Below are 22,787 nucleotides of genomic sequence, written 5' to 3'. Positions count from 1 at the left end.
CGGTGCTTGTTGTTGAAGGAGCATGCTTCATGGTGTCTCGAGAAATAATGGGCTACGAAAATTCCTATACTTTCAAGTTTGACTTGGTGTAATCAGTAACAACCTTATTTCTAGCACTGTTAGGTTTAGAAGACATGCATTATCTGATCAGACTTAGAACAAGAATAGGAAGAACCATATAATGTGTCTCCCCTTGTCTATCAAAGAATTATGGAGTATCTTTTGCAAATTTAACATCCATAAAGACAACGTTTTTTGGCAAGAGAATCAAGACACCTATACCCTTTTTATGAAGACGAATATCCTAAGAAAATGTATTTGTAAACTCTATTTGACAATTTGTGTCTAGGAGGATCAGTGTTATAGACAACATATACACCCAAAGACATGCAAGGGAATGTCAGATATTGGATAAAAGTCCGAAAATATCGAATGGGAGACTTTCCGGCAAGAACTTTAATGGAAGACGATTGATTAGATAGCAGGCTGTAAGAAGAACATCTGACAAAAAAGATTCAGGAACAATCATTCCAACTAGAAGAGCTTGAGTGACTTCTAAAAGATGCATATTCTTCCTTTTAGCCATGCCATTTTGTTATAGGGTATGTACACAAGTGGTTTGAGAGTTAGTAATATGCTCCTGAAGATAAGATGTCATGTCATAGTATGGGAAATGTATTCATTTGTATTATCTGTACAAAGACTACCAATACTTACATTAAATTGATTTTAACCTAACTATGAAATACTTTGAAAATAGAGCTAACCTCATCTCTAGATTTCATCAAATAAATCCGTCATACAAGATGCATCATCAATAAATGAAGATCATTCAAAAAGGATAATTCTTGCCACAAACCATGCTTTGTGGCATAATAGCTAGACATGGATTGCTCCCCCCGTCTCAGATTTCGAATCTCCTAGTGAACATTATAAATCCGAGCCATATTATTTTTATTTGCATTCAGTTCTTGGGCAGCTTGCCAGATCTCACGAGTAGTAGATAATTTAAAAAAAGGCTCTTGCTAACTTATGTTTCTATCGAATTTGGAAGTCAAGACTGGCAAGCAAGTTATTTGATTTCCAGTCTCCATATGAATGATTAGACAGTTGAGGTTCTGTGATATTGTCAAACCTGAATGTTCAACAACACCTCCAACCATTTAGCAAAAAATAGCAAATTCTTTGGAAAAAATTCTTCAAAAAAAGGAATTGCATAAGAATTTCGAGGAAAATCTTCAACCAAACAATAGAAAAATCAGCAAGGGCTTTGATTGTATATCAAAGAGGCTTCAAATTCAGCAATAGTTCAGCCAGATCACCAATAACTAAGGTCCATAATATATAAGGCCCAGGTGTGTGTACCTGTGGGCACAATCATAGGCCCACAGGATCGGCGTTTTTTTCAATCCTTGTAAATGGATCCCCAAAAGGTTTCTTCAAAAGTTCTAGGGGATTACGTCAAGGAGATCCCCTATCCCCTTTTCTGTTTCTTATAGTTGGGGAGGCCCTTTCAAGGATGTTGATTAAGGGTCAAAATGAAGGTCTATTTAGCGGGTTGAAAGTGAAAGGGATGGTTAATCCGATTTCCCATATTCAGTTAGCGGATGACACACTTCCATTTTGTGAGGCAAACCAGACCCAAAGTGAGTAATTTGCGGACCATCATCAGATGCTTTGAAGCAGTTTTGGGTTTGAGAGTGAATATGACTAAATCTAAATTATTTGGTATTAATATGGAGGAAGAAGAAATCAAGAACTATGCTGATTTTTTTCGGTGTTCGGCGGGCCGTCTACCAACTTCTCTTGTTGGACTTCCTTTATGCATAGGAAAGCCCCCAAAGTTCATGCGGGATAAGGTTATTGAAAAATTTGGAATGTCTCTAGCTAGATGGAAGTGTAGATATCTTTCCTTGGGTGGCCGGTTAACTCTCATCAAGGAAGCGCTATTAAATCTTCCCCTCTACTTTATGTCTCTCTTTAAATGTCCGGCATCGATTTTGGCAACTTTAGAAAAACTTAGACGGGATTTTTTGTGGCATGGAAAGGAATAGAAGAAAAAATTTCATCTGGTAAATTGGAAGGAGCTCTGCATTCTTATCGAAAAAGGAGGGGCATGTATAAAAGACCTCAAAAATATGAATTGGGCTTTCCTAGGCAAATGGACGTGGAGACTTGGAAAGGAGAGTGGTGCTCTTTGGAACAATCTTGTCAAAAGTAAATACGGTGCTTCCAGGGGGGGATTGTGAACAAAGGATTCCTCTAATTATAAAGATGCAGCCCTTTGGAAAGATATTTTATCGATGAAAGAAGAAGTTCTAAAAAGTATTCGCTTTGCAATTGGTAAAGGCAACCGCACTCGCTTTTGGGACGATATTTGGATGGTGGACGAGCCCCTTAGAAATGCTTTTCCGCAAATCTATAGTCTTGCCGTTAACAAAGCCATCACAGTGGAGGGGTGCTATTTAGTCATTGGGGGAGAAGTGTGGAATTCGGATTGTAGAAGAAATCTTCGAGACGGGGAGATTGGAGAGTTTGTTGCTTTTCTCAATCGTATTCAAAACAGCAAATTGGACCTTCTTAGTGATGATAGGATTCTTTGGTAGGCAGAAAAAACAGGTATATTTTCGGTTAAATCGTTATACAACATCCTCTCCAGCGATATGCAGACAGCGGAATATGACTCGTCGGAGCAAGTTTGGAAGATTCAAGTCCCTCCCAAGATAGCTGCTTTCGGTTGGTTGGTGGGTAAACAGAAGGTTCTCAAAGTTGACAACCTCAAGAAAAGGGGAATGTACCTCACGAATATTTGTCTGGGAATGTACCTCACGGATATTTGTGATGTAGGACAGCCTAATCTAACCTTAAATGAGCATGATAAATGAAAGGGGTAGATTCATGCAATCTTAACAAACAAATAAAATATCAGCCTGCCTTATACATCATAAACACAAGAAAGAAATAAGGTTAATATAGCATTGATTAGGGCCATCCATCACAAACATGAAGTATTGAATCTTAAAATCTTAAGTTAGTTGGATCCGGCGAAAGATAGAAATTTCGCCTTGCAATAGGTCTGTCTAACGATCCAAGTGGATTTTCTAATCCAGAAAAATAGGAATTTCCTGGATTGGGAAATCTAGAAAATTCAGAAAAGAATTGGTGGTTCTTCAAATTTAGATTTGGGTGATGAGTTTTATGTGGGGACGAAAATCTTTTGAGATCTAATGATTTTGATAAAAAGAAACAAGATTTGGCTTCTAGATCTAAAGATTCTAGGAGAAAAGGAAGAGAATGAGGTTAAAGAAAAGAGTACCTTGAGAAAAGAGAGAAGGAGAAAGAAGTAGGGGATGAGAAATCGTTTACTTGGGCCTCACGCCCTCTTCCAATCACTGGAAGTCGAAGAAGAAATCGTCAGAAGCAAAAAACTCTCTTTTTTTCTTTCATAAACATAACATAACATGCTATAGGTTTAGGGCAACCCTTATAAATTCGTAATTACATGTAATTACCAAAATAACCTTACTAAAAAAAAAGATTAAAAAAAAAAAGAAATCTGCACAAAATTATGCGTAAACTGTCTCAAAACTTAAATAAATCAAATGTTCATAAACTAAATGCAAATTTAAGATGCCCAAGGGGCCTTGATGATAGCGCCGTGAAGGTGGTGTAATGAAGGTGGGCTGTGACGATCCAACGGTCCGATCACACCATCCTCGCGATCCAACGGTCCAAATGTCTCCTCTAAGCAACTTACACATGTCATGAACACGTGTAAGGTCTTCAACCTTTAGAGACCCGACTCGTATCCGTCATCTAACTACAATGACACGGGTAACACACGCCTCCTGCGTTGATATACTTTGAATGGCCTGGTGTCCGCATCAACTCCCCTCGGCTGAGAAGGTCTCGACTCCGGCGAGATAAAACTCTTGTGCTTTTCTAACAAATATAGATCTAGTCACTGCAACTCCGCTTCTGTCAACCATGTATAGTTGGATGATGGTCTATTCTTCCACTTCACCAAGTACCTCTGAAATCCACCGTCTCGAGTTGAAACAATTTGCTCATCCACAATTCTTTCAATTTTTTCTCTTTTCTCAGGTATAGTAGGCATAGGTGGTGTGGGTTAGGAAGAAAATTTAAAAATTGGCCAATGGTTTGGAACAAAATTAGGGTCTATGGGATGGCTTGAACAAGGCATTAGATCCTGCACATTGAATGTTGAGCTAATCCCCATGTGAGGTGGAAGATCTATCACATACACATTGGACCCAATCTTTTTCAGAATCTTAAATGGTCCAGCACTGCGTGCTTGTAACTTCTTAACGGTACCTTGTGGGAACCGTTCTGGCTTCATCCTAACCATTACATAATCACCCTCATTAAATTCTTGAATTCGACGATGTAAGTCAGTTGAAATTTTGTATTGTTCATTACTAACATTTATCTGCCTCCTAATCTCTGCATGCAACTCATGAATGTGATGGGAAAATGCATCGGCTGACTCTGAGGTCCTCTAGGTGACTGACATAGGTAACAAATCTATGGGTATTCTAGGTTTGTAACTACTAACAATCTCGAATGGACTCACACCCGTAGACCTATTAACTGAACTGTTTTATGCAAACTCGGCGACTGGCAGGACTAAGTCCCAAGTTTTAATGTGTTCACCCACCAAACATCGTAGTAGATTTCCGAGACTTCGATTCATAACCTCAGTTTGGCCATCAATTTGAGGATGGTTTGCAGACGAGAACTGGAGTCTCGTACTCATCATATGCCATAATATCTTCCAAAAATAACTAGTAAACCCCTGTCAGACACTATGGTCTTAGGCAAACCATGTGATCGAACCACTCTTTCAAAGAAAATCTTAGCTATGTTGGACGCATCTGAGGTTTTAGAACAAGGGAGAAAGTGGGCCATTTTTGAGAAACGGTCCACGACCACAAAAATGGAATCGTGCTTTTTAATTGTCTTAGGAAGTCCAAGCACGAAATCCATACGAAATCCAGTATTCTGCTTCTTCTGTTTTGCTAGTTGACATGTTTGACATTGCCCTAAAATTTTAGTTACGTCTCGCTTAAGACTTGGCCAATAAAATTGATCCTCTACTAGGGCAATGGTCTTATCTCGACCAAAATGGCCAGCAATACCTCCAGCATGAAGCTCTCAAACAAGGAAATCTCGGAGGGAAGTGCGGGGAATACAAAGTCGGTCTCCTCTGAAAAGGAAACCATCTATCAGCACGAACTCACCCGAACTATGCTAGGCACCTAAGAGTGACACATATGTTCCCTCAAAATCTGGACACATGGGATACTCGTATTTCAATTGCTCAAACCCAACAACTTCTACACTCAAGGAGTTGAGCAATGTCACTCTCCTACTAAGGGCATCGGCTGGTTTGTTCTCGATCCCGGCTTTATGTTTCAAGACAAATGAATATTCCTGAAGAAACGCTGCCCACTTGGCATGCCTTGGGTTAAGCTTCTTTTGGGAATTCAAATACCTCAAAGCCTCATGATCAGAAAACAAGACAAATTCTTGCGGTAGAAGATAATGACGCCAATGACGTAGCGACTGCACAACCGCATAAAATTCTTTGTCATAGGTGGAATACTTTTGCTTTGCCTTATTCAGTTTCTCACTGAAATAGGCAACTGGATGACCCTATTGGCTTAGTACTCCTATACCTACGCCTGAAGCATTACACGCTACTTCAAAGACTTTAGAAAAATCTGGAAGATGCATGACGGGAGCCTTTATCATCTTGCCCTTAATATCATTGAATGCCTTAGCTGCGGCCTTATACCATATGAACTCCCCATTTTTAATGCAATTAGTAATAGGAGCCATAATAGTGCTAAATCCTCGAATAAACCGACGATAAAATGTGGCTAAGCCATAAAAGCTTCTCACCTCATGTATGTTCCACGGTTCAGGCCAATCAACTAAGGCCTTGACTTTTTCTGGATCTGCTCGCATCCCTACAGACGAGACGATGAACCCTAAGAAGACAACCTTATCAGACAGGAATGAACATTTTGTAAGGTTCGCATATAACTTCTCTGCCCTCAGGACACTAACTCGCCTCAAGTGGTTGAGATGCAGTTCTTTAGTGGTACTATATATGAGTATGTCATCAAAATAAGCCAGTAAGAACTTCCCCATAAAGGGTCTCAAAACCTGGGTCATCACATGCATAAAAGTACTGGGAGCATTAGTCAAGCCAAAGGGCATGACCAACTACTCGTACAATCCATCATTCGTCCTGAAGGCTGTCTTTCACTCATCTTCAGGGCGTATGCGTATCTGGTGATACCCACTCTTGAGGTCTATCTTATTAATGGCCATAATGTCTAACATATCATCAAGCCTCGGTACCGGAAACCGATACTTGATCGTGATCTTATTAATGGCCTTACTGTCCACAGACATCCGCCACGTACCATCTTTCTTATGCGTCAATAGTGCTGGTACGACACATGGACTCATGCTGTCATGGATGAAACCTTTTTGCAGGAGCTCATTTACCCGTCTATGCAACTCTGCATACTCTGCAGGATTCGTCCTGTAATGAGGAAGGTTTGGTAAAGTAGACCCTGGGACGAGATCAATGGCATGCTGGATGTCCCGCATAAGTGGAAGCTCATTCAATAAATCCTCAGGGAATACATCACTGTACTCCTCAAGAACTGAAGTCACCTCAGGGGGTAACGCTACATGAACCTCGGGTGTAACTTCCCTAGCCATTAAGGCGTACACCGTCGAATCATCCTGTCTCTTTCTCAAATTCTTTTGCATTTATGATATGTAGAGACTTCGGAATAGATTTCCTCACATCCTTCCTTGACTCACTTGTTTTTACATCCCTAGCCTTGTCCATGTGGCTCTTGGGTGGCAACGGATTAATCTTGATTTTCTTGCCCTCATGCATGAATGTATACATGTTTAAGCGACCAAAAATTGTGACATCTCTGTCGTATAACTACGGCCTCCCTAGAATGATGTGACTTGCATCCATAGGTAAAACATCACACTACAACATGTCTTTATATGAACCAATTTGGATGGGGACTAAACACTGCTGGGACACAGGCATAGAAGACGTGTCAACCCAAGAAACCTTGTAGGGTTGAGGGTGAGAGATGGGCTTCAAACCCAAACGAGTGATTGTGTTAGCTGAGACCACGTTGGTGCAACTACCACTGTCCACGATGACTTTGCAATTTGTGTCACTGCTCTTGATAAACGTGTAGAAATTTGTGCTTTTGCGCCAATCATCACTCTCTTTGGCCTGCGTTAAAGCACATCTAATTACAGCTAGTGGTGCTGTCTTTGGTTTTTCTTCTTCATAATCACTAGCACCTATCTCTAGGTGATATTCCTCAACTTCATGATCACCCATGTCATTCGCATTTTCATTTGACTCGTTTATGACTAAGGCTTTTCCACGAGTTTTTGCCGTGCACTAGTATGTGAAATGACCTGTACCTCCGCACTCATAACATCTCAAGTGACTACCACTGCCAGGATTGGCACCAAGGACACCTTTGCCCTTATCATCCTTAGGCTTAGGTGGTGCGCACTAGCCTGCGCCCTAGGCTGACTTCCAATGTTAGGTTTGGTTCCCTGAAAACCAGATTTAACAGTAGAGTCTCGGGACTTAAAGCGCCTTGTGACATGAGACTTTAGGTAAAGCTCTAACTCCTGTACAATTTGGTAAGCCTGATCCAAATCACTCACTGCATGGGCCATAAGCTCACGCTGCAGATCCATGCGAAGACCCACCTTGAAACGCACCAGCGTCACTAAGGGATCCTCCTGAATATCACACCGCATCATATACTCAAATTTTGCGATGTAATCTGCAATCGACATAGATCCTTGGTGTAATGCTTGCCACTGATTTAGGAGCTTTTGACGGTAAGAGAGGAAAATATTTTTCCTTTAATAATTCCTTCATCTCTACCCAATGCGCGACTGGGACACCTCCTGATCTCTCGATCCTATGCTTTGTATTTGTCCAAAATAATTTAGCTTGACTCACAAGTTTCATTTTCGCAAACCACACCTGTCGGTTCTCAGACATCTCATACCATTCGAAATAATGGTCCATGTCCGCTAACCAATCAAGGAATGATTTTGGGTCAAGACGCCCATCAAAACTAGGAGCATCTACTTTAACAATCTTTAAGACATTCTCATCGACACCATAACGGTCTTGATACTCGACAGCGGGCTGCGGATTTCGTGCCCTTCCACGTCTTACCCCTCGGCCACATGCTCCACAGCCTCTATTACGATTTTATACCCGTTCCTCAACTACTCCCCTTACGTGAGACTGTTCATCCCCTCCAATGTTGGAGATTTCTCTTAGGGACGCTTCTATCTGATCCATACGGGTATTCGTGTTCCTAGATTGCGCCTCAATGGCGGCCAAACGTTGGTTGATCGTGTTCATCATCTCAGTCAACTGTTCCATATTGAAAATTGGGCGTATACCAAATCCTCTACCAGTCCGAGTGGGCATACACAATAAGACTCAACTTAAGTTTCCTAAAACACGACTCTAGGAGATTGTTTTGACACAAGACTATGGACACCGATGATCCTAACCTTTAGAATGATGCAAATGTGGAAAAACTCAGATCTATACTTTTTTTATTTTATTTTTATTTTTTATGCAAATATGAAAATTTCAGATCTAAACTCTATATGCTATGCATGAAACCCTAGAATAATTATAATAATAAATAAAAATAAAAATCTAGACTCTTGATAACTCGATCTAAGACGACCCAATGCAAGAATCTGGCTATGATACCAAAAATTGATGTAGGATGGCCTAATCCAACCTTAAATGAGCATGATATATGAAAGGGGCAGATTCATGCAATCTTAACAAACAAATAAAATATCAGCCGGCCTTATACATCATAAGCACAAGAAAGAAATAAGGTTAATATAGCATTGATTACGGCCATCCATCACAAACACGAAGTATTGAATCTTAAAATTTGAAGTTAGTTGGATTCGACGAAAGATAGAACTTTTGTCTTGCAATAGGTCCGTCTAACAATCCAAGTAGATTTTCTAATCCAGAAAAATAGGAATTTCTTGGATTGGGAAATCTGCAAAATTCAGAAAAGAATTGGTGATTCTTCAAATTTAGATTTAGGTGATGGGTTTTATGTGGGGATGAAAATCTTTTGAGATCTAATGATTTAGATAAAAAGAAACAAGATTTGGCTTCTAGATCTAAAGATTCTAGGACACAAGGAAGAGAATGAGGTTAAAGAAAAGAGTACCTTGAGAAAAGAGAGAAGGAGAAAGAAGTAGGGGATGAGAAATCGTTTACTTTGGCCTCACGCCCTCTTCCAATCACTGGAAGTCGAAGAAGAAATCGTTAGAAGCAAAAAGCTTTCTTTTTTTCTTTCATAAATATAACATAACATGCTATAGGTTTAGGGCAACCCTTATAAATTCGTAATTACATGCAATTACCAAAATACCCTTACTAAGAAAAAAGTTTCAACAAAAAAAAGAAATTAGTACAAAATTGTGCGCAAACTGTCTCAAAACTTAAATAAATCAAATATTCATAGACTAAATGCAAATTTAAGATGCCCAATGGGCCTCGATGATAGTGCCGTGAAGGTGGCATAATGAAGGTGGGCCATGACGATCAAACGGTCCGATCATACCATCCTCGCAATCCAACGGTCCCATTGTCTCCTCTAAGCAACTTACACATGTCACGAACACATGTGTAAGGCCTTCAACCTCTATATACCCGACCCATATCCGTCATCTAACCACATTGACACGGGTAACGCATGCCTCCTGCGTTGATATACTTTGAATGGCTTGGTGTCCGCATCAACTTGTCTCTACTGTATGGTTGATGAAGAAACAGTGGATCATCTTTTTATCCACTGCTCCCTTTCCAATCAGATCTGGAATCACATCCTCTCCTAGTTTAACATCCCCTGGGTATCTCCAAGCACAACCCGCAGCTTCCTTCAAGCTTGGTATGGCCTTAGGTGCGGTAAGCAAAGATCTATTCTCTGGAGAACTTCCCTCTTGGCAGTTTGGTGGGCAGTGTGGGAAGAAAGGAATGCAAGATGTTTTAATGGTATCTCCAATCCGATGGAGAATATTGTGCTTAGGGTGATTTCTTTCATAGCAGATTGGAGTTCTTCCACTGCTCATCTCCAGAGTTATAATTTTTGTTTTTTGGGTACTAGTTGATCCGCTCTCTCAGTGGATTAGCTATCCTTGCTCCTTTTGTTCTCTTTCTTCTTTTTCTAATAAAGCTTTAGTTCTCTCTCAAAAAAAAAAATCATAGGCCCACACACACATACACCTACACAAATAACTACTATTCCTCCTACAGCTTCTGCTGCTTCTATGGGCCACCCAATCCTTGTTCCTACCTCCCCATAAGGAGGCCCACACACACATACACCTACACAAATAACTACTATTCCTCCTACAGCTTCTGCTGCTTCTATGGGCCACCCAATCCTTGTTCCTACCTCCCCATAAGGAATCTCTAGTTATTTGATCAATTGACTAAAGTTTGGTTTCTTGAAAAAAGACCAACTGAGCCTTATAAATTTGCAAAAATTCCTGATCTAATATCACTTCTGCATGGATCCCAACCCCTGCACATGCCAACTAATTAAGTTCATTGTTGTACCATCCTTGCCCCTATATCTTTTATAACCTTTGGAAGATGCTCCTGCTCCATACTTGATAGAAAACCCAAGTCATGCCAATTTTCTGCACCTTAGGAGATTTCTGAATCTGTCTGTCAACTAGCCTGAGATTTCTGAGCTCCTATTCTCTTCCACAAACTGAAATAAAGTAATAAAATCCTTATTGCAATCGCCAAAGGACACTTCGACCATCTTTCCTACATGCTTGATTACCTCCTTTATCGATCACATACCTTGAGCCGTTGACATGTGGCCCCCTTCTTCCTGAGCTGATGGGTAGATCTCATGAGCAGGAATCCTTCTTCCTTCCCCAGTCTCTGCACTGATGTTGGCAGCCGATTGTAGCAGCATTATATCCAAAGCCTCTGTCATCAGCCCATCACAGGAAAGCTCTTCCCATAAGGACATGTCATCACTCCTCTTTACCTTAATGGAGGTCTCACCTTCTTGGACCACTGGAATCAAGGCCAGCTCTTCCTTAGCTCCATCTTGTATCATTGCACGATCCACTTGCCTCCCTGTAGCCTTCACATGTTGTCGGTTGCCTCGAGGATTTTCCGAAGGAGATTGTGGAGACACTGTCGCCAGGGCCTACTCCGATCTTCCCTCAAACTCCCTACAGCTTTCCTCAGTCACAGGGCCAGTGCCAATCCCTCAGCCTCCCTCGAGCTTTTCTCTGCCCCTGCGGCCTTGAAATGAGGAGAGGGAGCATTACCTTCAAGTATATGAGATATCTCGCATGTGCCACAACTCAAAAAACCCGGGCACGAGTGCTTCATAGCTGAGATCCTCCACATGAGATGAAAGCGGCACAGGAGCACAGTGACTCGGGCACCCCATACCTGCGAATGTAGACACATGCAAGGTGTTCAGAATGGTCACCATCAGAGGCACGTGGCAGCCCCTCTTGGACTGGCGTTCGCCTTCCCCCTTAGCTCCACCCCACTCAGACTGGTGTTCCACCTATCCCTCAGCTCCACATATCCCGCACCTCCTTCACATCCTCCCCAAATCGGACACATGGCTGTCTCCTTTCGGCGCCTCTCAACCTACATTCTGCTCACCATTTATCACTTCACATGCATTCCAATCTGTCTTTGAAAACTGTGCCGGAGCTGACAACAGGCAGTATGCATATCAGCCTTTCCTCTGCAATGACATATGCCTAAGCACAGGGGTTCCAAGCTGTCTTTGAAACTGTGCCGGGCCTGACACCAAGCAGTATGTGTCTCGGCCTTTCCTCCACAATGACATACACCTGACAGAAGGCTGGACACTTGTAAGGAGATCTATCGCTTCCAAGTCAAGCTGGGCAGCTGTCAGAATACGTGGCAGATTTTCCACCATTTTCTTGCCACCTATCCCTGCTCATCCCTCTCCTCTTTACATGTTACCCAATCATTTCTTTGTAGATCGTTGGAGCATTGAATCTGTGCTCTGTCATCTTCTCCACCACACCTCCGCCTTGTCCTCCACTGGAGCACCGAGCACCTTCAGACCCCCTGCTGGCTTCCAGCTAATGTTGCTCTCTTCCTCTCTCTTTCTTCACCACCCGCACTAACACCTCCCCCACTCCTACAGAGATTTTCTCTGGAGCTTGGATCTACTTCTTTCTTCTAATACAGACCCTGGTTGCCTGTTGCTCTTCGCAACCCTCTGTATCAGAATCAATGGTGATAGTATCCTCTCTTGTTTCAATGAATGTTTTATTGGTGATTGAAATGATGTAATGAAATAAAGCTCTATTACCAAAAATCTTCCTTATGACAATACAGTTTTGACTGCTGATTACTTGTAGGCGCTGAAGGTGCATGATTAAACTGAATATCTTTACTTGCCAATGCAAATATGTGCTGACTGTCTTATGAGATGTATTGACTCATCTGTTGGTATTTGGGCAAATTGATGATGAGGAGACCTCTCTACCTCCACAAGCCCGAAGATTTTAGTTTTCTTAGTCTACAACTGTGCTAGTTGTCCTGTCTGTCTATTCTTCCCTTACGAAACCATTGGCGGATTCCTATGACTGGCACAGATCCATATGCCCCCTTTGTACTTTATGGAAATCTGTACTCCGTCCTTGGAAGTCTGCATCCACGTATGTATAAGTATGATAGGCATACCATCACCATAGTGCACTGTGATAACTCACACAGATTTGAAGTTCCTGATCTTAAGAAACTTGTGATGGTTAATGGAAAGTTTGGAACTTTGATACCGAACCAAAAAATCCTTGTGATAATTGACAAGCTGTTGACTAAGCCTTATGCTACTACCCTATTCCCCAAATTGGAAATTGGATTTGTCACTCACTGTATTGACTGGTTTTTTTGGCAATGCTCCAAATTGTTGACTAATGATCTCCTTTTGGCAATTTCTTAATAAACCTATCTACTTGCCAATATTTTAAGAGGAACTTTTTGATGCTCTGGCAGATCATGGCGGATGATACACAGGCACTTAAAAATTGCAGACAGGGCATGCAAGAAATTCAAATTAAAATGTCCAAATTATAGGTCCCAGTTTAGATGTATCACAGGCCAAATAATATGCTTATCTGATGATCTGACTATTGGAATGTTGGACACTTATTGCATGGTTAAAAGTAAAAAATATCCTGCAGTCCTATTTCACCAAACAGGTGTGCAGAAATCAAAGGTTCAGATTGTTCAACCGATCTGATTTTGTGAACGTGACTTAGCAGAAGTAGGTTTCATAATTTATTTGGTTTAATTTGAGTTAATATGTGCCAGATATACAACTTCTGAGTTCCTGCGTATCAAGTGTCATACTTTGCTACATTATCATATAACTCCCCATATTTTAATAGACCCAATGAGTGTCTGGACAAAAAGAGAGATTCTAGGATGTGCTGTAAAAGATTTGACGTCAAAAGGGAAAAAAAGGTTATTACTAGAAATATTAGTTTAAGGAAAATCTCATCTTTCATCATCATCGTCATCATCATCTAAGCCTTATCCCAACTATTCGGGGTCGGCTACACAAATCCTGTTCCACCATCCCAAAAAGAGATTTTTGATTTAAGGAAAATCTCATATTCACGAACTTATATTTAAGGAAGAACATAAGAGAGGGTTTCTGGAAAGATCTTTGTTGGTAGAGGTTTACATTTAAGAAACGAATATCCAACTATCTTTAGGAAGAAAAAAGTATCGTATCTGTATGATTTTTTAAAATATCATTCAACTAGGAGATTTCCAATTTAGTTTATTGTTGATGGAGCTTGGAGGCAAATTCCCAAGCCTTTATGAGTTTTGACTACTGCAGGGTCTATAACTTCATCATCTTCCAAACTTGTGGACCCTGTTTTGCTCCTTGGTCGTGTTTTGAGAGACAGTTTTCCCAAAGAAATGAATTTCGAATGTCAAGCTGGCCCTTGCAATGCTTTTTAAGTATTTTATTTTTTTATATCTCTATGATTGTGAATGTACTAGTTCCCTTATGTCAAGTTGGTATGATGGCTTGAAAAGCTTAAATTGTGATTCCCAATTCCCCTTCAAATAATAATCTGTGACTGTTACCTCATCAAGTTTCCATCTATAAATAGGTTGCTGAGAAACAGAGTCTCCGCACAACAAGCCCGTGAAAGAAAGAAGGTTTATGTGAATGATCTTGAATCAAAAACCCGAGAACTGCAAGATAAGAATGCCAAATTAGAGGAGAAAATTTCTACTTTGATCAACGAAAATGCCATGCTTCGGAAGGTTAGTAATGGATGTACTTTCCTCTGCATGACCATTGCTGGTTATAGTTTATAAACTTGATTTGAGAACTCAGTAAATTTTCTCATGGTTGACAGGTCCTTATGAACACAAGGCCTAAAGTGGATGAAAGTACTGAGACATGATATCAGTTGGGCAAAACCTGACAAGTAAGAAATATGGTTCCGATTATTGTGCACGGTCTCCCTCGGGGAACCATTTGAAAATGTTTATAGCAGATTGCCTTCCAGTGTTTTGAGTTCTTTGCTGTCTCTACCCTGGTATCATGGAAGATCTATACCAATTTGAGAGAAAAGCCACTGTGAAGCTGCTTTGAGAGCTTATGTTTTAAGGTTCCATGTGTTTGTACTCGAGCCTTATATATCTGTTGTATTCACGACCCCGTTCTGTTGGAATGAAAATATGTTAATAATTTAATCGAATAGCTGTTCCCTTAAACTCAAGGCTTGAGTTTTTCTTGTAATTTCTTATCCTGCAAGTATTATGCTTCCTGCTGCAGAATCCAGTGTCACAACCATCACCTGCCCTCTGCACAGCCAGTGATTTCCTTTTCAAGAATCAACTGATCCTGCAATACAATGCCAAGTTAAAGTTTCATATAATTAGCTGTTGATTCTGGAATACTAGCTAAGTATTCATTTGGTCATGTTAAGGCCCTAGGTTCAATGAGAAAATTCTCAAGAACTGGAAATATCATGAGATGGCTTTGTTGTACTCAGAGAATGGTTTTTCTCTTAGGTCGGCAGATATTTGATGAGCTTTGGGATTCTTCTACCTTTCCCAAACGCCTGCTCACAATTGTCTTGTGATTCTTGTTACTGGAACAGCCAAGCCTTTTGATATCGAGTTGCGGGCATCTATTTGATTCTTTGTTTCGTGGTTGGCATAAGGCCTATTATTGAACTGCAGAGGATGTTCTGGCCATGAATTCTACATGTATTATGTAGATAGGATGTTTTGCATTCTCAGTTCCCTCGCTTTTCTTTTGTTTTTTATTTTCGGAAAGGCGCATTCTCAGTTCCCTCCGTGCAGCATGGTCCAGGCAATGAAGAAGAGATTCATTCATTCTGTGTCATTACCTTAAGTGCTAAATTTACCTCATATACCCTTTTCTTATTTGATAACCTTCTGCTTTCCATGGTTATATCTCATTATAGGCTGCCAAGCAAAACCCCTATTGTCAGTGTGCCATTAATGGATTATGTCGAAGATGGCCTTAAGCACAAAACATTAATGGGATATGAGTATATCAACCTCTTTTACATTGAAGTTTGAGACACCTGAAACAGGATCCATATCCTTGTAAAGACACTTGGTGCTAACACCAAAAAGCCATAACATCTACATCTTTTGTACTTTTTTTTTTCCCCGTTCTGCTTAAAGAAATCAATGCAATGCATGTCAATGTGTGTAACTAAAATCTTAACGAATGAGTCTGTTACCACAAGGTATGAATTATGCGGACCTTCATCTACTGCAAAAGCCTTTAGAATACCCATTGCTTAGATCTATCTTTGTAGGACTTTGATTGCCCATTTGCTCAGAACTCTCTTTTTAAAGCTTTGAGAGTTCCTTAAATATGTAGCCTATCTATTCCTGAGGGTGTGTATTTTCTATTATTTGGCTTCCTTGATGAGCAATATGGAAATGATATATTGCCTTTTACCATTTCCTGTTCTTGCATCCTTGTTCTATGTGAGGCTTTGGTAGATCAGCTGTGGCTGCTTAGAGGCACCTTGTTGGATTGCGAATGTCAAGTATAATCAAGCAGGATGACAAAGTGAATATATTTTAGCATCCGTAATGAGGAAGTAGAACTAAAATTGCGGTTCATTTCTTACCAGTCCAGCTTGATAGCAAGCTCATTATTGGAACTCAATCCGATTGCAAGGAAATTACAATGTGATTATTACCACTTTGTTAGAGTAATGCTCTTTCGGTTCAATGCAATTCAATAGTGCATCAAAATGCGCTCTCGGTTTCTTATAATAGTTATGGTTTCATGTGTAGCTACCTATTTACATGAAAGGGCTTCTCTTGGGGTCCCCAAATTGAGTTTTTAGTTTTTCCTGGTCCTAGAATGGAGTTCAACTGATGCTTTGTCATTTCTAGCTTCTAATTCCCTTAAGACTTCCATACCACAAAGTCACCTCATTTCATAAGATTTGTCTTCTTTGTTTACCTTGATAAGCATGCAAATTTAGGCCACTCACATTGATAGATTGGCTTTAGAGATTGAATGATAAGTCACTCGTCTTAATTAGGGTATGCATGTGGAGGTGTATCTTAAATGAATTGATCGTGGCCGAGAAGCTAAGGCTGTGATTTGTGTCTCTCTCTAGCAAGCCATGATGCTTGAGTGGTTTGGGCTTATTATAGCCATCTGTCTGAGATTTTGAGCTAGTTCTGGTCCAGGTCCCATGTTGTCAATTGTGCCAGCGAAGAACTAGTGCTTTAAAATATGTCCAGCCAGTAGCTTAGCGTTTTAAAGCATGCTGAGCCCATAGCTCAATTGGGACTGATTGCAACTGTGGGGTCGCAGATCCAATATCGCCACATGGACCCAGAAAACTCAGGTATGTGCGGACACCCATCCCATTACCAATATTTCTCGGGCCTAGATATTAGTATTATGGTAATATGGTTATGCGTTTGAGATGAATACTGGGGATGAACTGCTCAGAGAAACTGTTAGATAATTAATGGACCACTCATGCCTGTTAATAAGTAGATAGATTGATATCGTATGTTATTATAGTGAACCGTCTTAATCGCACCTCTCATTTTCACATTGCCTTTTCACCCAAGTTGAAATAGAATATATTCATGAGTGGAGATGGTTTGATAGCCTTATCCTGCTAAAGCCGCCTTTCATGTTGCCCAAATGCTTGAATTCTATCATTTTATCTTCTTATAAAATTAGAGTACTTGAAGAAGGAGCTGTTTTCTTCGCGGATCTTCATGATAATACTCTCACCTGTAGTACGGACAAGCGAATTGCGCTCATAACATGGCCCTAAAAATATTTCAAAGAATTATACTATGATGCTTAGGGGAATCTTTCTTCGCTTTGTTTATTGTTTCTAGTCTGTTTTCGAGATGTCGAAGAAAGATGAATGCAAAGCTGGGTGGGGCGGCTGAAAAAATTAAATCTCTCCGACTCATGTACCCGCACATGGGATCCATTCCCGACTTTCCCTTATTTCGAGAGAACCCCAACAGGTGGGTGTTTTACTAGTTGTGGTTCAACTAGGGGAGGTTTTCATTGTCACATGGCTCGGGTTAGCACTCCTTGTTATGGTACAGGAGAAGTTTAGGGTTATGATTAGCCTGCATTGAGTTTTTCTGAGTGGACTTGAATGATGCGATGAAGCAGAAGTATTATATTGATCTATCTTTTGCGAATGGTGATTACTGGCCACGATGTGGTTACGTAACGAGTTGTTTTAGTTATCGGTTACCGAGATTGTTGTCGCAGATCCTGTCAAAGGGTCTTCCTTTTTCTGTTGCTGAACTATATTTAAGTGTCATCTTTTTCTGTTGCTGAACTGTTTTTAAAATTCTACTTTTTCTGTTGCTGAACTGTTAGAACTCTCAAGAAATGTCCGAATGAAATTTGATTTGATATATTTTGTTTTTTTTTATCATTCTGAAAGCCTTTACATATTTGCTTCTTCTTCTTCTTTTGTTTTGTTTTGTTTTGTTTTTTTTTTTTTTTTTTTTTTAAATTTAAATATTTTGCAAATTTGTATTTACAGTATAGTTGCACAAGCACTGATTAAAATTTTGTATCGTCCAGTTCAGGGCTGATAGTCTTTTTACAGAAAGCAAGGACTCTAGCGGCAGTTTGCACCATTTTATAGATGGTGGTGATTTATTCTCTTTACATTTGGTGCAATCCAGACCATCCAAATAATGGGGAACTTGCAGATGGGGCATAGCTCAAAAACCACACTGATCGAGCAAATGATCCAATTAATGGTTATCGAATTGATGATTAAAAAAATGTGAAGCACATTTACCATTTGTGAATTTTGGATTATGAATGGTCGATGTGTCATCTCCTGGTCTATTTTGCACATCTTCGACTCGTAAATGGTGTATATTTTATGGATTTCTATCTCTTTCATTGCGTAGATAATTGTAAGTGTCTATTTCTTACAAGAAAGAGTTTGCTATTTCTGGATCGTTTGCTGCACTTAAATTATAGGTTTCAACAAAGATTTACCAAGATAAAACAATTGTTTTGTTTATTTTTCCCATTTCATGAGAATGACATTTTTGATGTTTGTTTTTGTAAATTTTCTAAAAACCTATTTCCATGTTCCTCTCATTTTATGAAGAATGCTCCTTTTTCATTTTCTTTACCCTGCCACCATCCATCTTAAAACACTATAGTCGTGTTAACTTGCCACGTGTGTAAATGTCATCTTTTTGTGCCCTCTGGTATCAATGTGCAACAAACTTCAATGTGTCGCATGCACCATGTGCCGCCCTGCATGTGTCTTTATGTCGTGTGCCATGAGCCACATGTGTTGCATGGTTGCTCTCTATCTTTAAGAACATTACATGCACACCGCATGTGCGAATGAGCGACATGGTGCCAAGGACCTTAAAGTGCCCTATGTGCAAATGTTCATCTTCAAGTGCACATGCGATCATCCATCTTAAAGCAGCATACATGTGCCAATTATATATGCATGACGTGCCACTTGCCACTGCCCATCTTTAAGTGCCCCACATGTGAATATGCCATCATCAATCTAAAAGTGCCATACATGTGCTAATCACACATGTGCACCCTGTGCCACTTGCTGCAGCCGTGCCCACGTGTCAATGGACAGTGCCATGTGTGTATAGCATGCGTCACCCTCTTCTTCAAGCACCCCTGATGCTCATATATCATGTCATGTTGAGCTTAGTGCCATATGTGCCATCATCCATCTTTAAGCACTTCACATGCATCACATGTGCCTATATATATTATAAGCGCAACATGCATTGTCATTCATCTTCAAGCAGTCTGCTTGCACTAATGCTTTTTTAATGTATGTAAGTGTTGTTTTCTATCTTTCAGTATAAAAAATTTAAAACTTTTATTTTTTCCTAACAGACTTGTATATAGAGAAGTTTTGTCTTGTTTAAAACAGTAAGAGAAAAGGCTTTCATTTCTTTACTGTTTTCCAGAGTATTTTCCCAGAAACACCGTTTCTCAAAATTTTCCACATTTCAAAAATTTCAAGTGTCTTGTTTAAAACAGTCACTGTTTGCCAGACATGGTATTTTCCAAGAAATGCCATTTTCTCAAAATTTTCTACAATCCAAAAATCTCAAGAGTCTTGTTTAAAACAATACGGGGATATACTTTCCATCTCTTACAGTTTGCCAGACATGGTATTTTCCAAGAAATGCCATTTTCTCAAAATTTTCCACAATCCAAAATTTTCACGAGGCTTGTTTAAAACAGTCAGGGAAAGACTTTTCTTTTCTTACTGTTTGCCAGACATGGTATTTTTCAGAAACACCGTTTTCACAATTTTTTTCTAAAATCCAAAGAATCTCAAAATTTTCATTTTGGGATGCTTAAATTACTAGCATGTGTGCAACCAGAAGAAGTGAAGTTCTCTGGAGCTGGGAACAGTTCAATAACACAAAAGCAACTTTAGATCTTCCTGCAGTGATCGTCCACAGCAATTCCTGCGTTTCGCATTTGCCGACAGATCCCCACAGCGAAATTTACGGCTACATACTTATGATGCCATTAGTATTTTATTCAAAATAAGACCCACCTTGTAATATTTTAGGAAGGTTTGAGCGCGAAAAGATAAAAGACTTGATTCGTCCCCGACAGGCCAACATGGCACATGCGTTTGAGATCCAAGCCATTCATCATGCGGGTCATGCCAAGAGTACTTCCTGGTCCAAAAATCAAGCCTGTCCATTCATCAGTTCGGCCACACTTATGTTAGAAATGGACAGGAAGAGAGCAATGACCCAATCGTCTATATTCCATGTACATGTTTGGCACACCTAATGAGTGGACCATCACCATCTTTTGGGGCAGATTACATCAATCACATGCCCCACCTGATGAATGGCCTGGATCTTGCATAACATTTTTCTAAAACTTCACCCAATCAAGTAGAGTAATAAACCCAGCAAGTTAATAAACCCAGCAAGTTAAGAAAAAAAAATAATAATAATGAAAAGAAAAACTGCATAACCAAAGGCATATAGGTAAATGAAGGGAGTTTACTTTGGAAGTGGGAAGTGGGTTATACATGCTAAAAAAATCTAGGGGACAAGGTGGTTTTCTCCATTAAAGTAATCTACTTTGCTAATTATTTTTTGTGGCTTGTATTTCTCCTTGTTCTTTGATTAGACACCTTTACTTTATGGATTTTTTATTTTATTAGGAGAATGTAATGAGAGCTTGACACCTGTTTTGTTTTTAATCATTCATCTACATGACCAAAGATCTTTATAGGAATCTCTAAGTAATAAAAATAACATGGTTTTAATTAGAGTTTAAGTTCCCCCCCAAATCAAGTCAATGATGTAATATGTGATGAAGGGTGAGTATCATTTCCCACTATAAACAAAAGGGGGAAATGTAATTATTCATAGAGAGAGAGGGGACAAAGGAGCAATTCAACCAGACAAGGCTTTTGATTATTGATTGAGGGGAGGTTAAAGGCCCCTAAAAAATCCCTTCTTCAAGTGTTGTGTTTCTTCTTGTTAAAGTCAATTGCAATTATACACCTGCTTTTACTTTTCATCGGCCAAAAGCTTACACCCTTTTTTACATGCTAGATAAGGTATGGTATGGAGTAATTCATGAGGGGTAAAAAAACCCATTAATCATATCTAGAAACTTCATATTATTGTAATGCATGATAGTAGCTAATCGCCGATTTGGACAATTTTTTTTTAATTTTTAATTTTTTCTTTTTTCTGATCATGGCCTGGCCACAATTTCACTACATAACTACTAAGATGATGGAAAGCGTCATGGCGCTTCAAATATGATAGTCCTATGAGTCCCATGTACTAAAATTGTATGGATGTAAACTAAGCAAATTTGTTTTATGGATTGTTTAAAGATGACCCTTTTCGTCCCCTTAAAATTCCCGAGGTTCTGAGTGAAACTTTTTAAGCGTCCTAGGCGAAATTCGTGTAGGCAAAAAAGAATGGTTCCGTTGGAGGTAAGTTTGAACTTTTTGGCACCCTTGGGAGTGGGAAGTCGTTGGAACCCATTAACGGAGATGTTTAACGGCCCTGATGAGGACTCAAACATAAAGCAAGATATCCATGATCGAATCTCTATTATCGAGAGCTTTGTTACGATTTGTTGTCGATTAGTTGTCGTCTTTAGGGGCTGATGCTTGCTATGGAGCTAAGGAAAAGATGGTTAAGGATAGCGAAGTGATACACCTTTTTATTCAAAGACAGTTTGATCATGGGTCTTGACATTTCAAACAACCATTTGATTACAATCTTCAAAATCCTTATCCCCATGAATTTCCCTCACATATATCCCATCACCTCTATTATGCTACACACCCATTCATGGGTGTCTTTTCTTTTCTTTCTTCTATTACTTTGATAATTTGGGACCACACATATGGATTTGTCTTCTCAAAAAGAAATATCCAATAACCTCTACAGCAACCCAGCACATGTGCCATGATGTCGGATATGGTGACATCCAAGCTGTTCATCAGGTGGGCCTTTTTGGGTAGATGCCCCCATAAAATATCAGGCTGGTCCACTAATCTTGTGAACCATTGTAGAACACAAATGGACCTTGAAGAAATGTCCTCTACACATTCATTCAATTCATAAAATGGCCCACCTGGTAAGAGGGTTGATCCAATTTTTTATTTTTTATTTTTAGACAAGGGCATCCACACATAAGGGTCCATGTGATGGACCACTCAAATCTTGCAATTTCATTTTTTAATAATGAAAACAAGGTTGAACAGAAATCATGTTAGAGGATTTCCTTGGATATCCTCACTTGGACGTATTACATCATTATATGAGTTCACCACAACATATTTTGAGCATGAATTTGGATGATCCATACAATTATAATGCAGGGGTATTTTCACACTGGGCTCGAGTGGGGTAGCCCGTGAAATGCGGGGACACACTCGAGGTGGGTGACCCATGTGATTTAGGGCCCACGGGGGAGGTCTCGTATTCGAAACTCCTTACCGAGAGTGCTTAATGCGCATTTCATACCGAGTTCGAGTGGGGGTAGCCCGTGGGATGCATGAATACACTTGGGGTGGGCGATCCATGTGATTTG

At 39.9% G+C, this 22,787-nt stretch overlaps 1 protein-coding gene across 1 annotated transcript in view; it reads left to right on the top strand.

The window, feature by feature from the left end:
* Positions 1-18,589, top strand: part of LOC131225932 (transcription factor HY5-like) — a 101,670-nt gene extending 83,081 nt beyond the window's left edge. Inside the window, exons 4-6 of the mRNA XM_058221544.1 lie at positions 14,299-14,455; positions 14,551-14,622; positions 18,273-18,589. Coding sequence (XP_058077527.1) covers positions 14,299-14,455; positions 14,551-14,598 — 205 coding nt within the window. The 3' untranslated portion in view covers positions 14,599-14,622; positions 18,273-18,589. The remainder of the gene's footprint in view (positions 1-14,298; positions 14,456-14,550; positions 14,623-18,272) is intronic.
* Positions 18,590-22,787: the final 4,198 nt, after the last annotated feature.

The sequence above is a fragment of the Magnolia sinica genome, chromosome 14 (genome assembly GCF_029962835.1).
Source record: "Magnolia sinica isolate HGM2019 chromosome 14, MsV1, whole genome shotgun sequence".
Taxonomy (NCBI): domain Eukaryota; kingdom Viridiplantae; phylum Streptophyta; class Magnoliopsida; order Magnoliales; family Magnoliaceae; genus Magnolia; species Magnolia sinica.
Note: the sequence above shows the minus strand (reverse complement) of the source record. Positions and strands in the feature narration are given on the sequence as shown.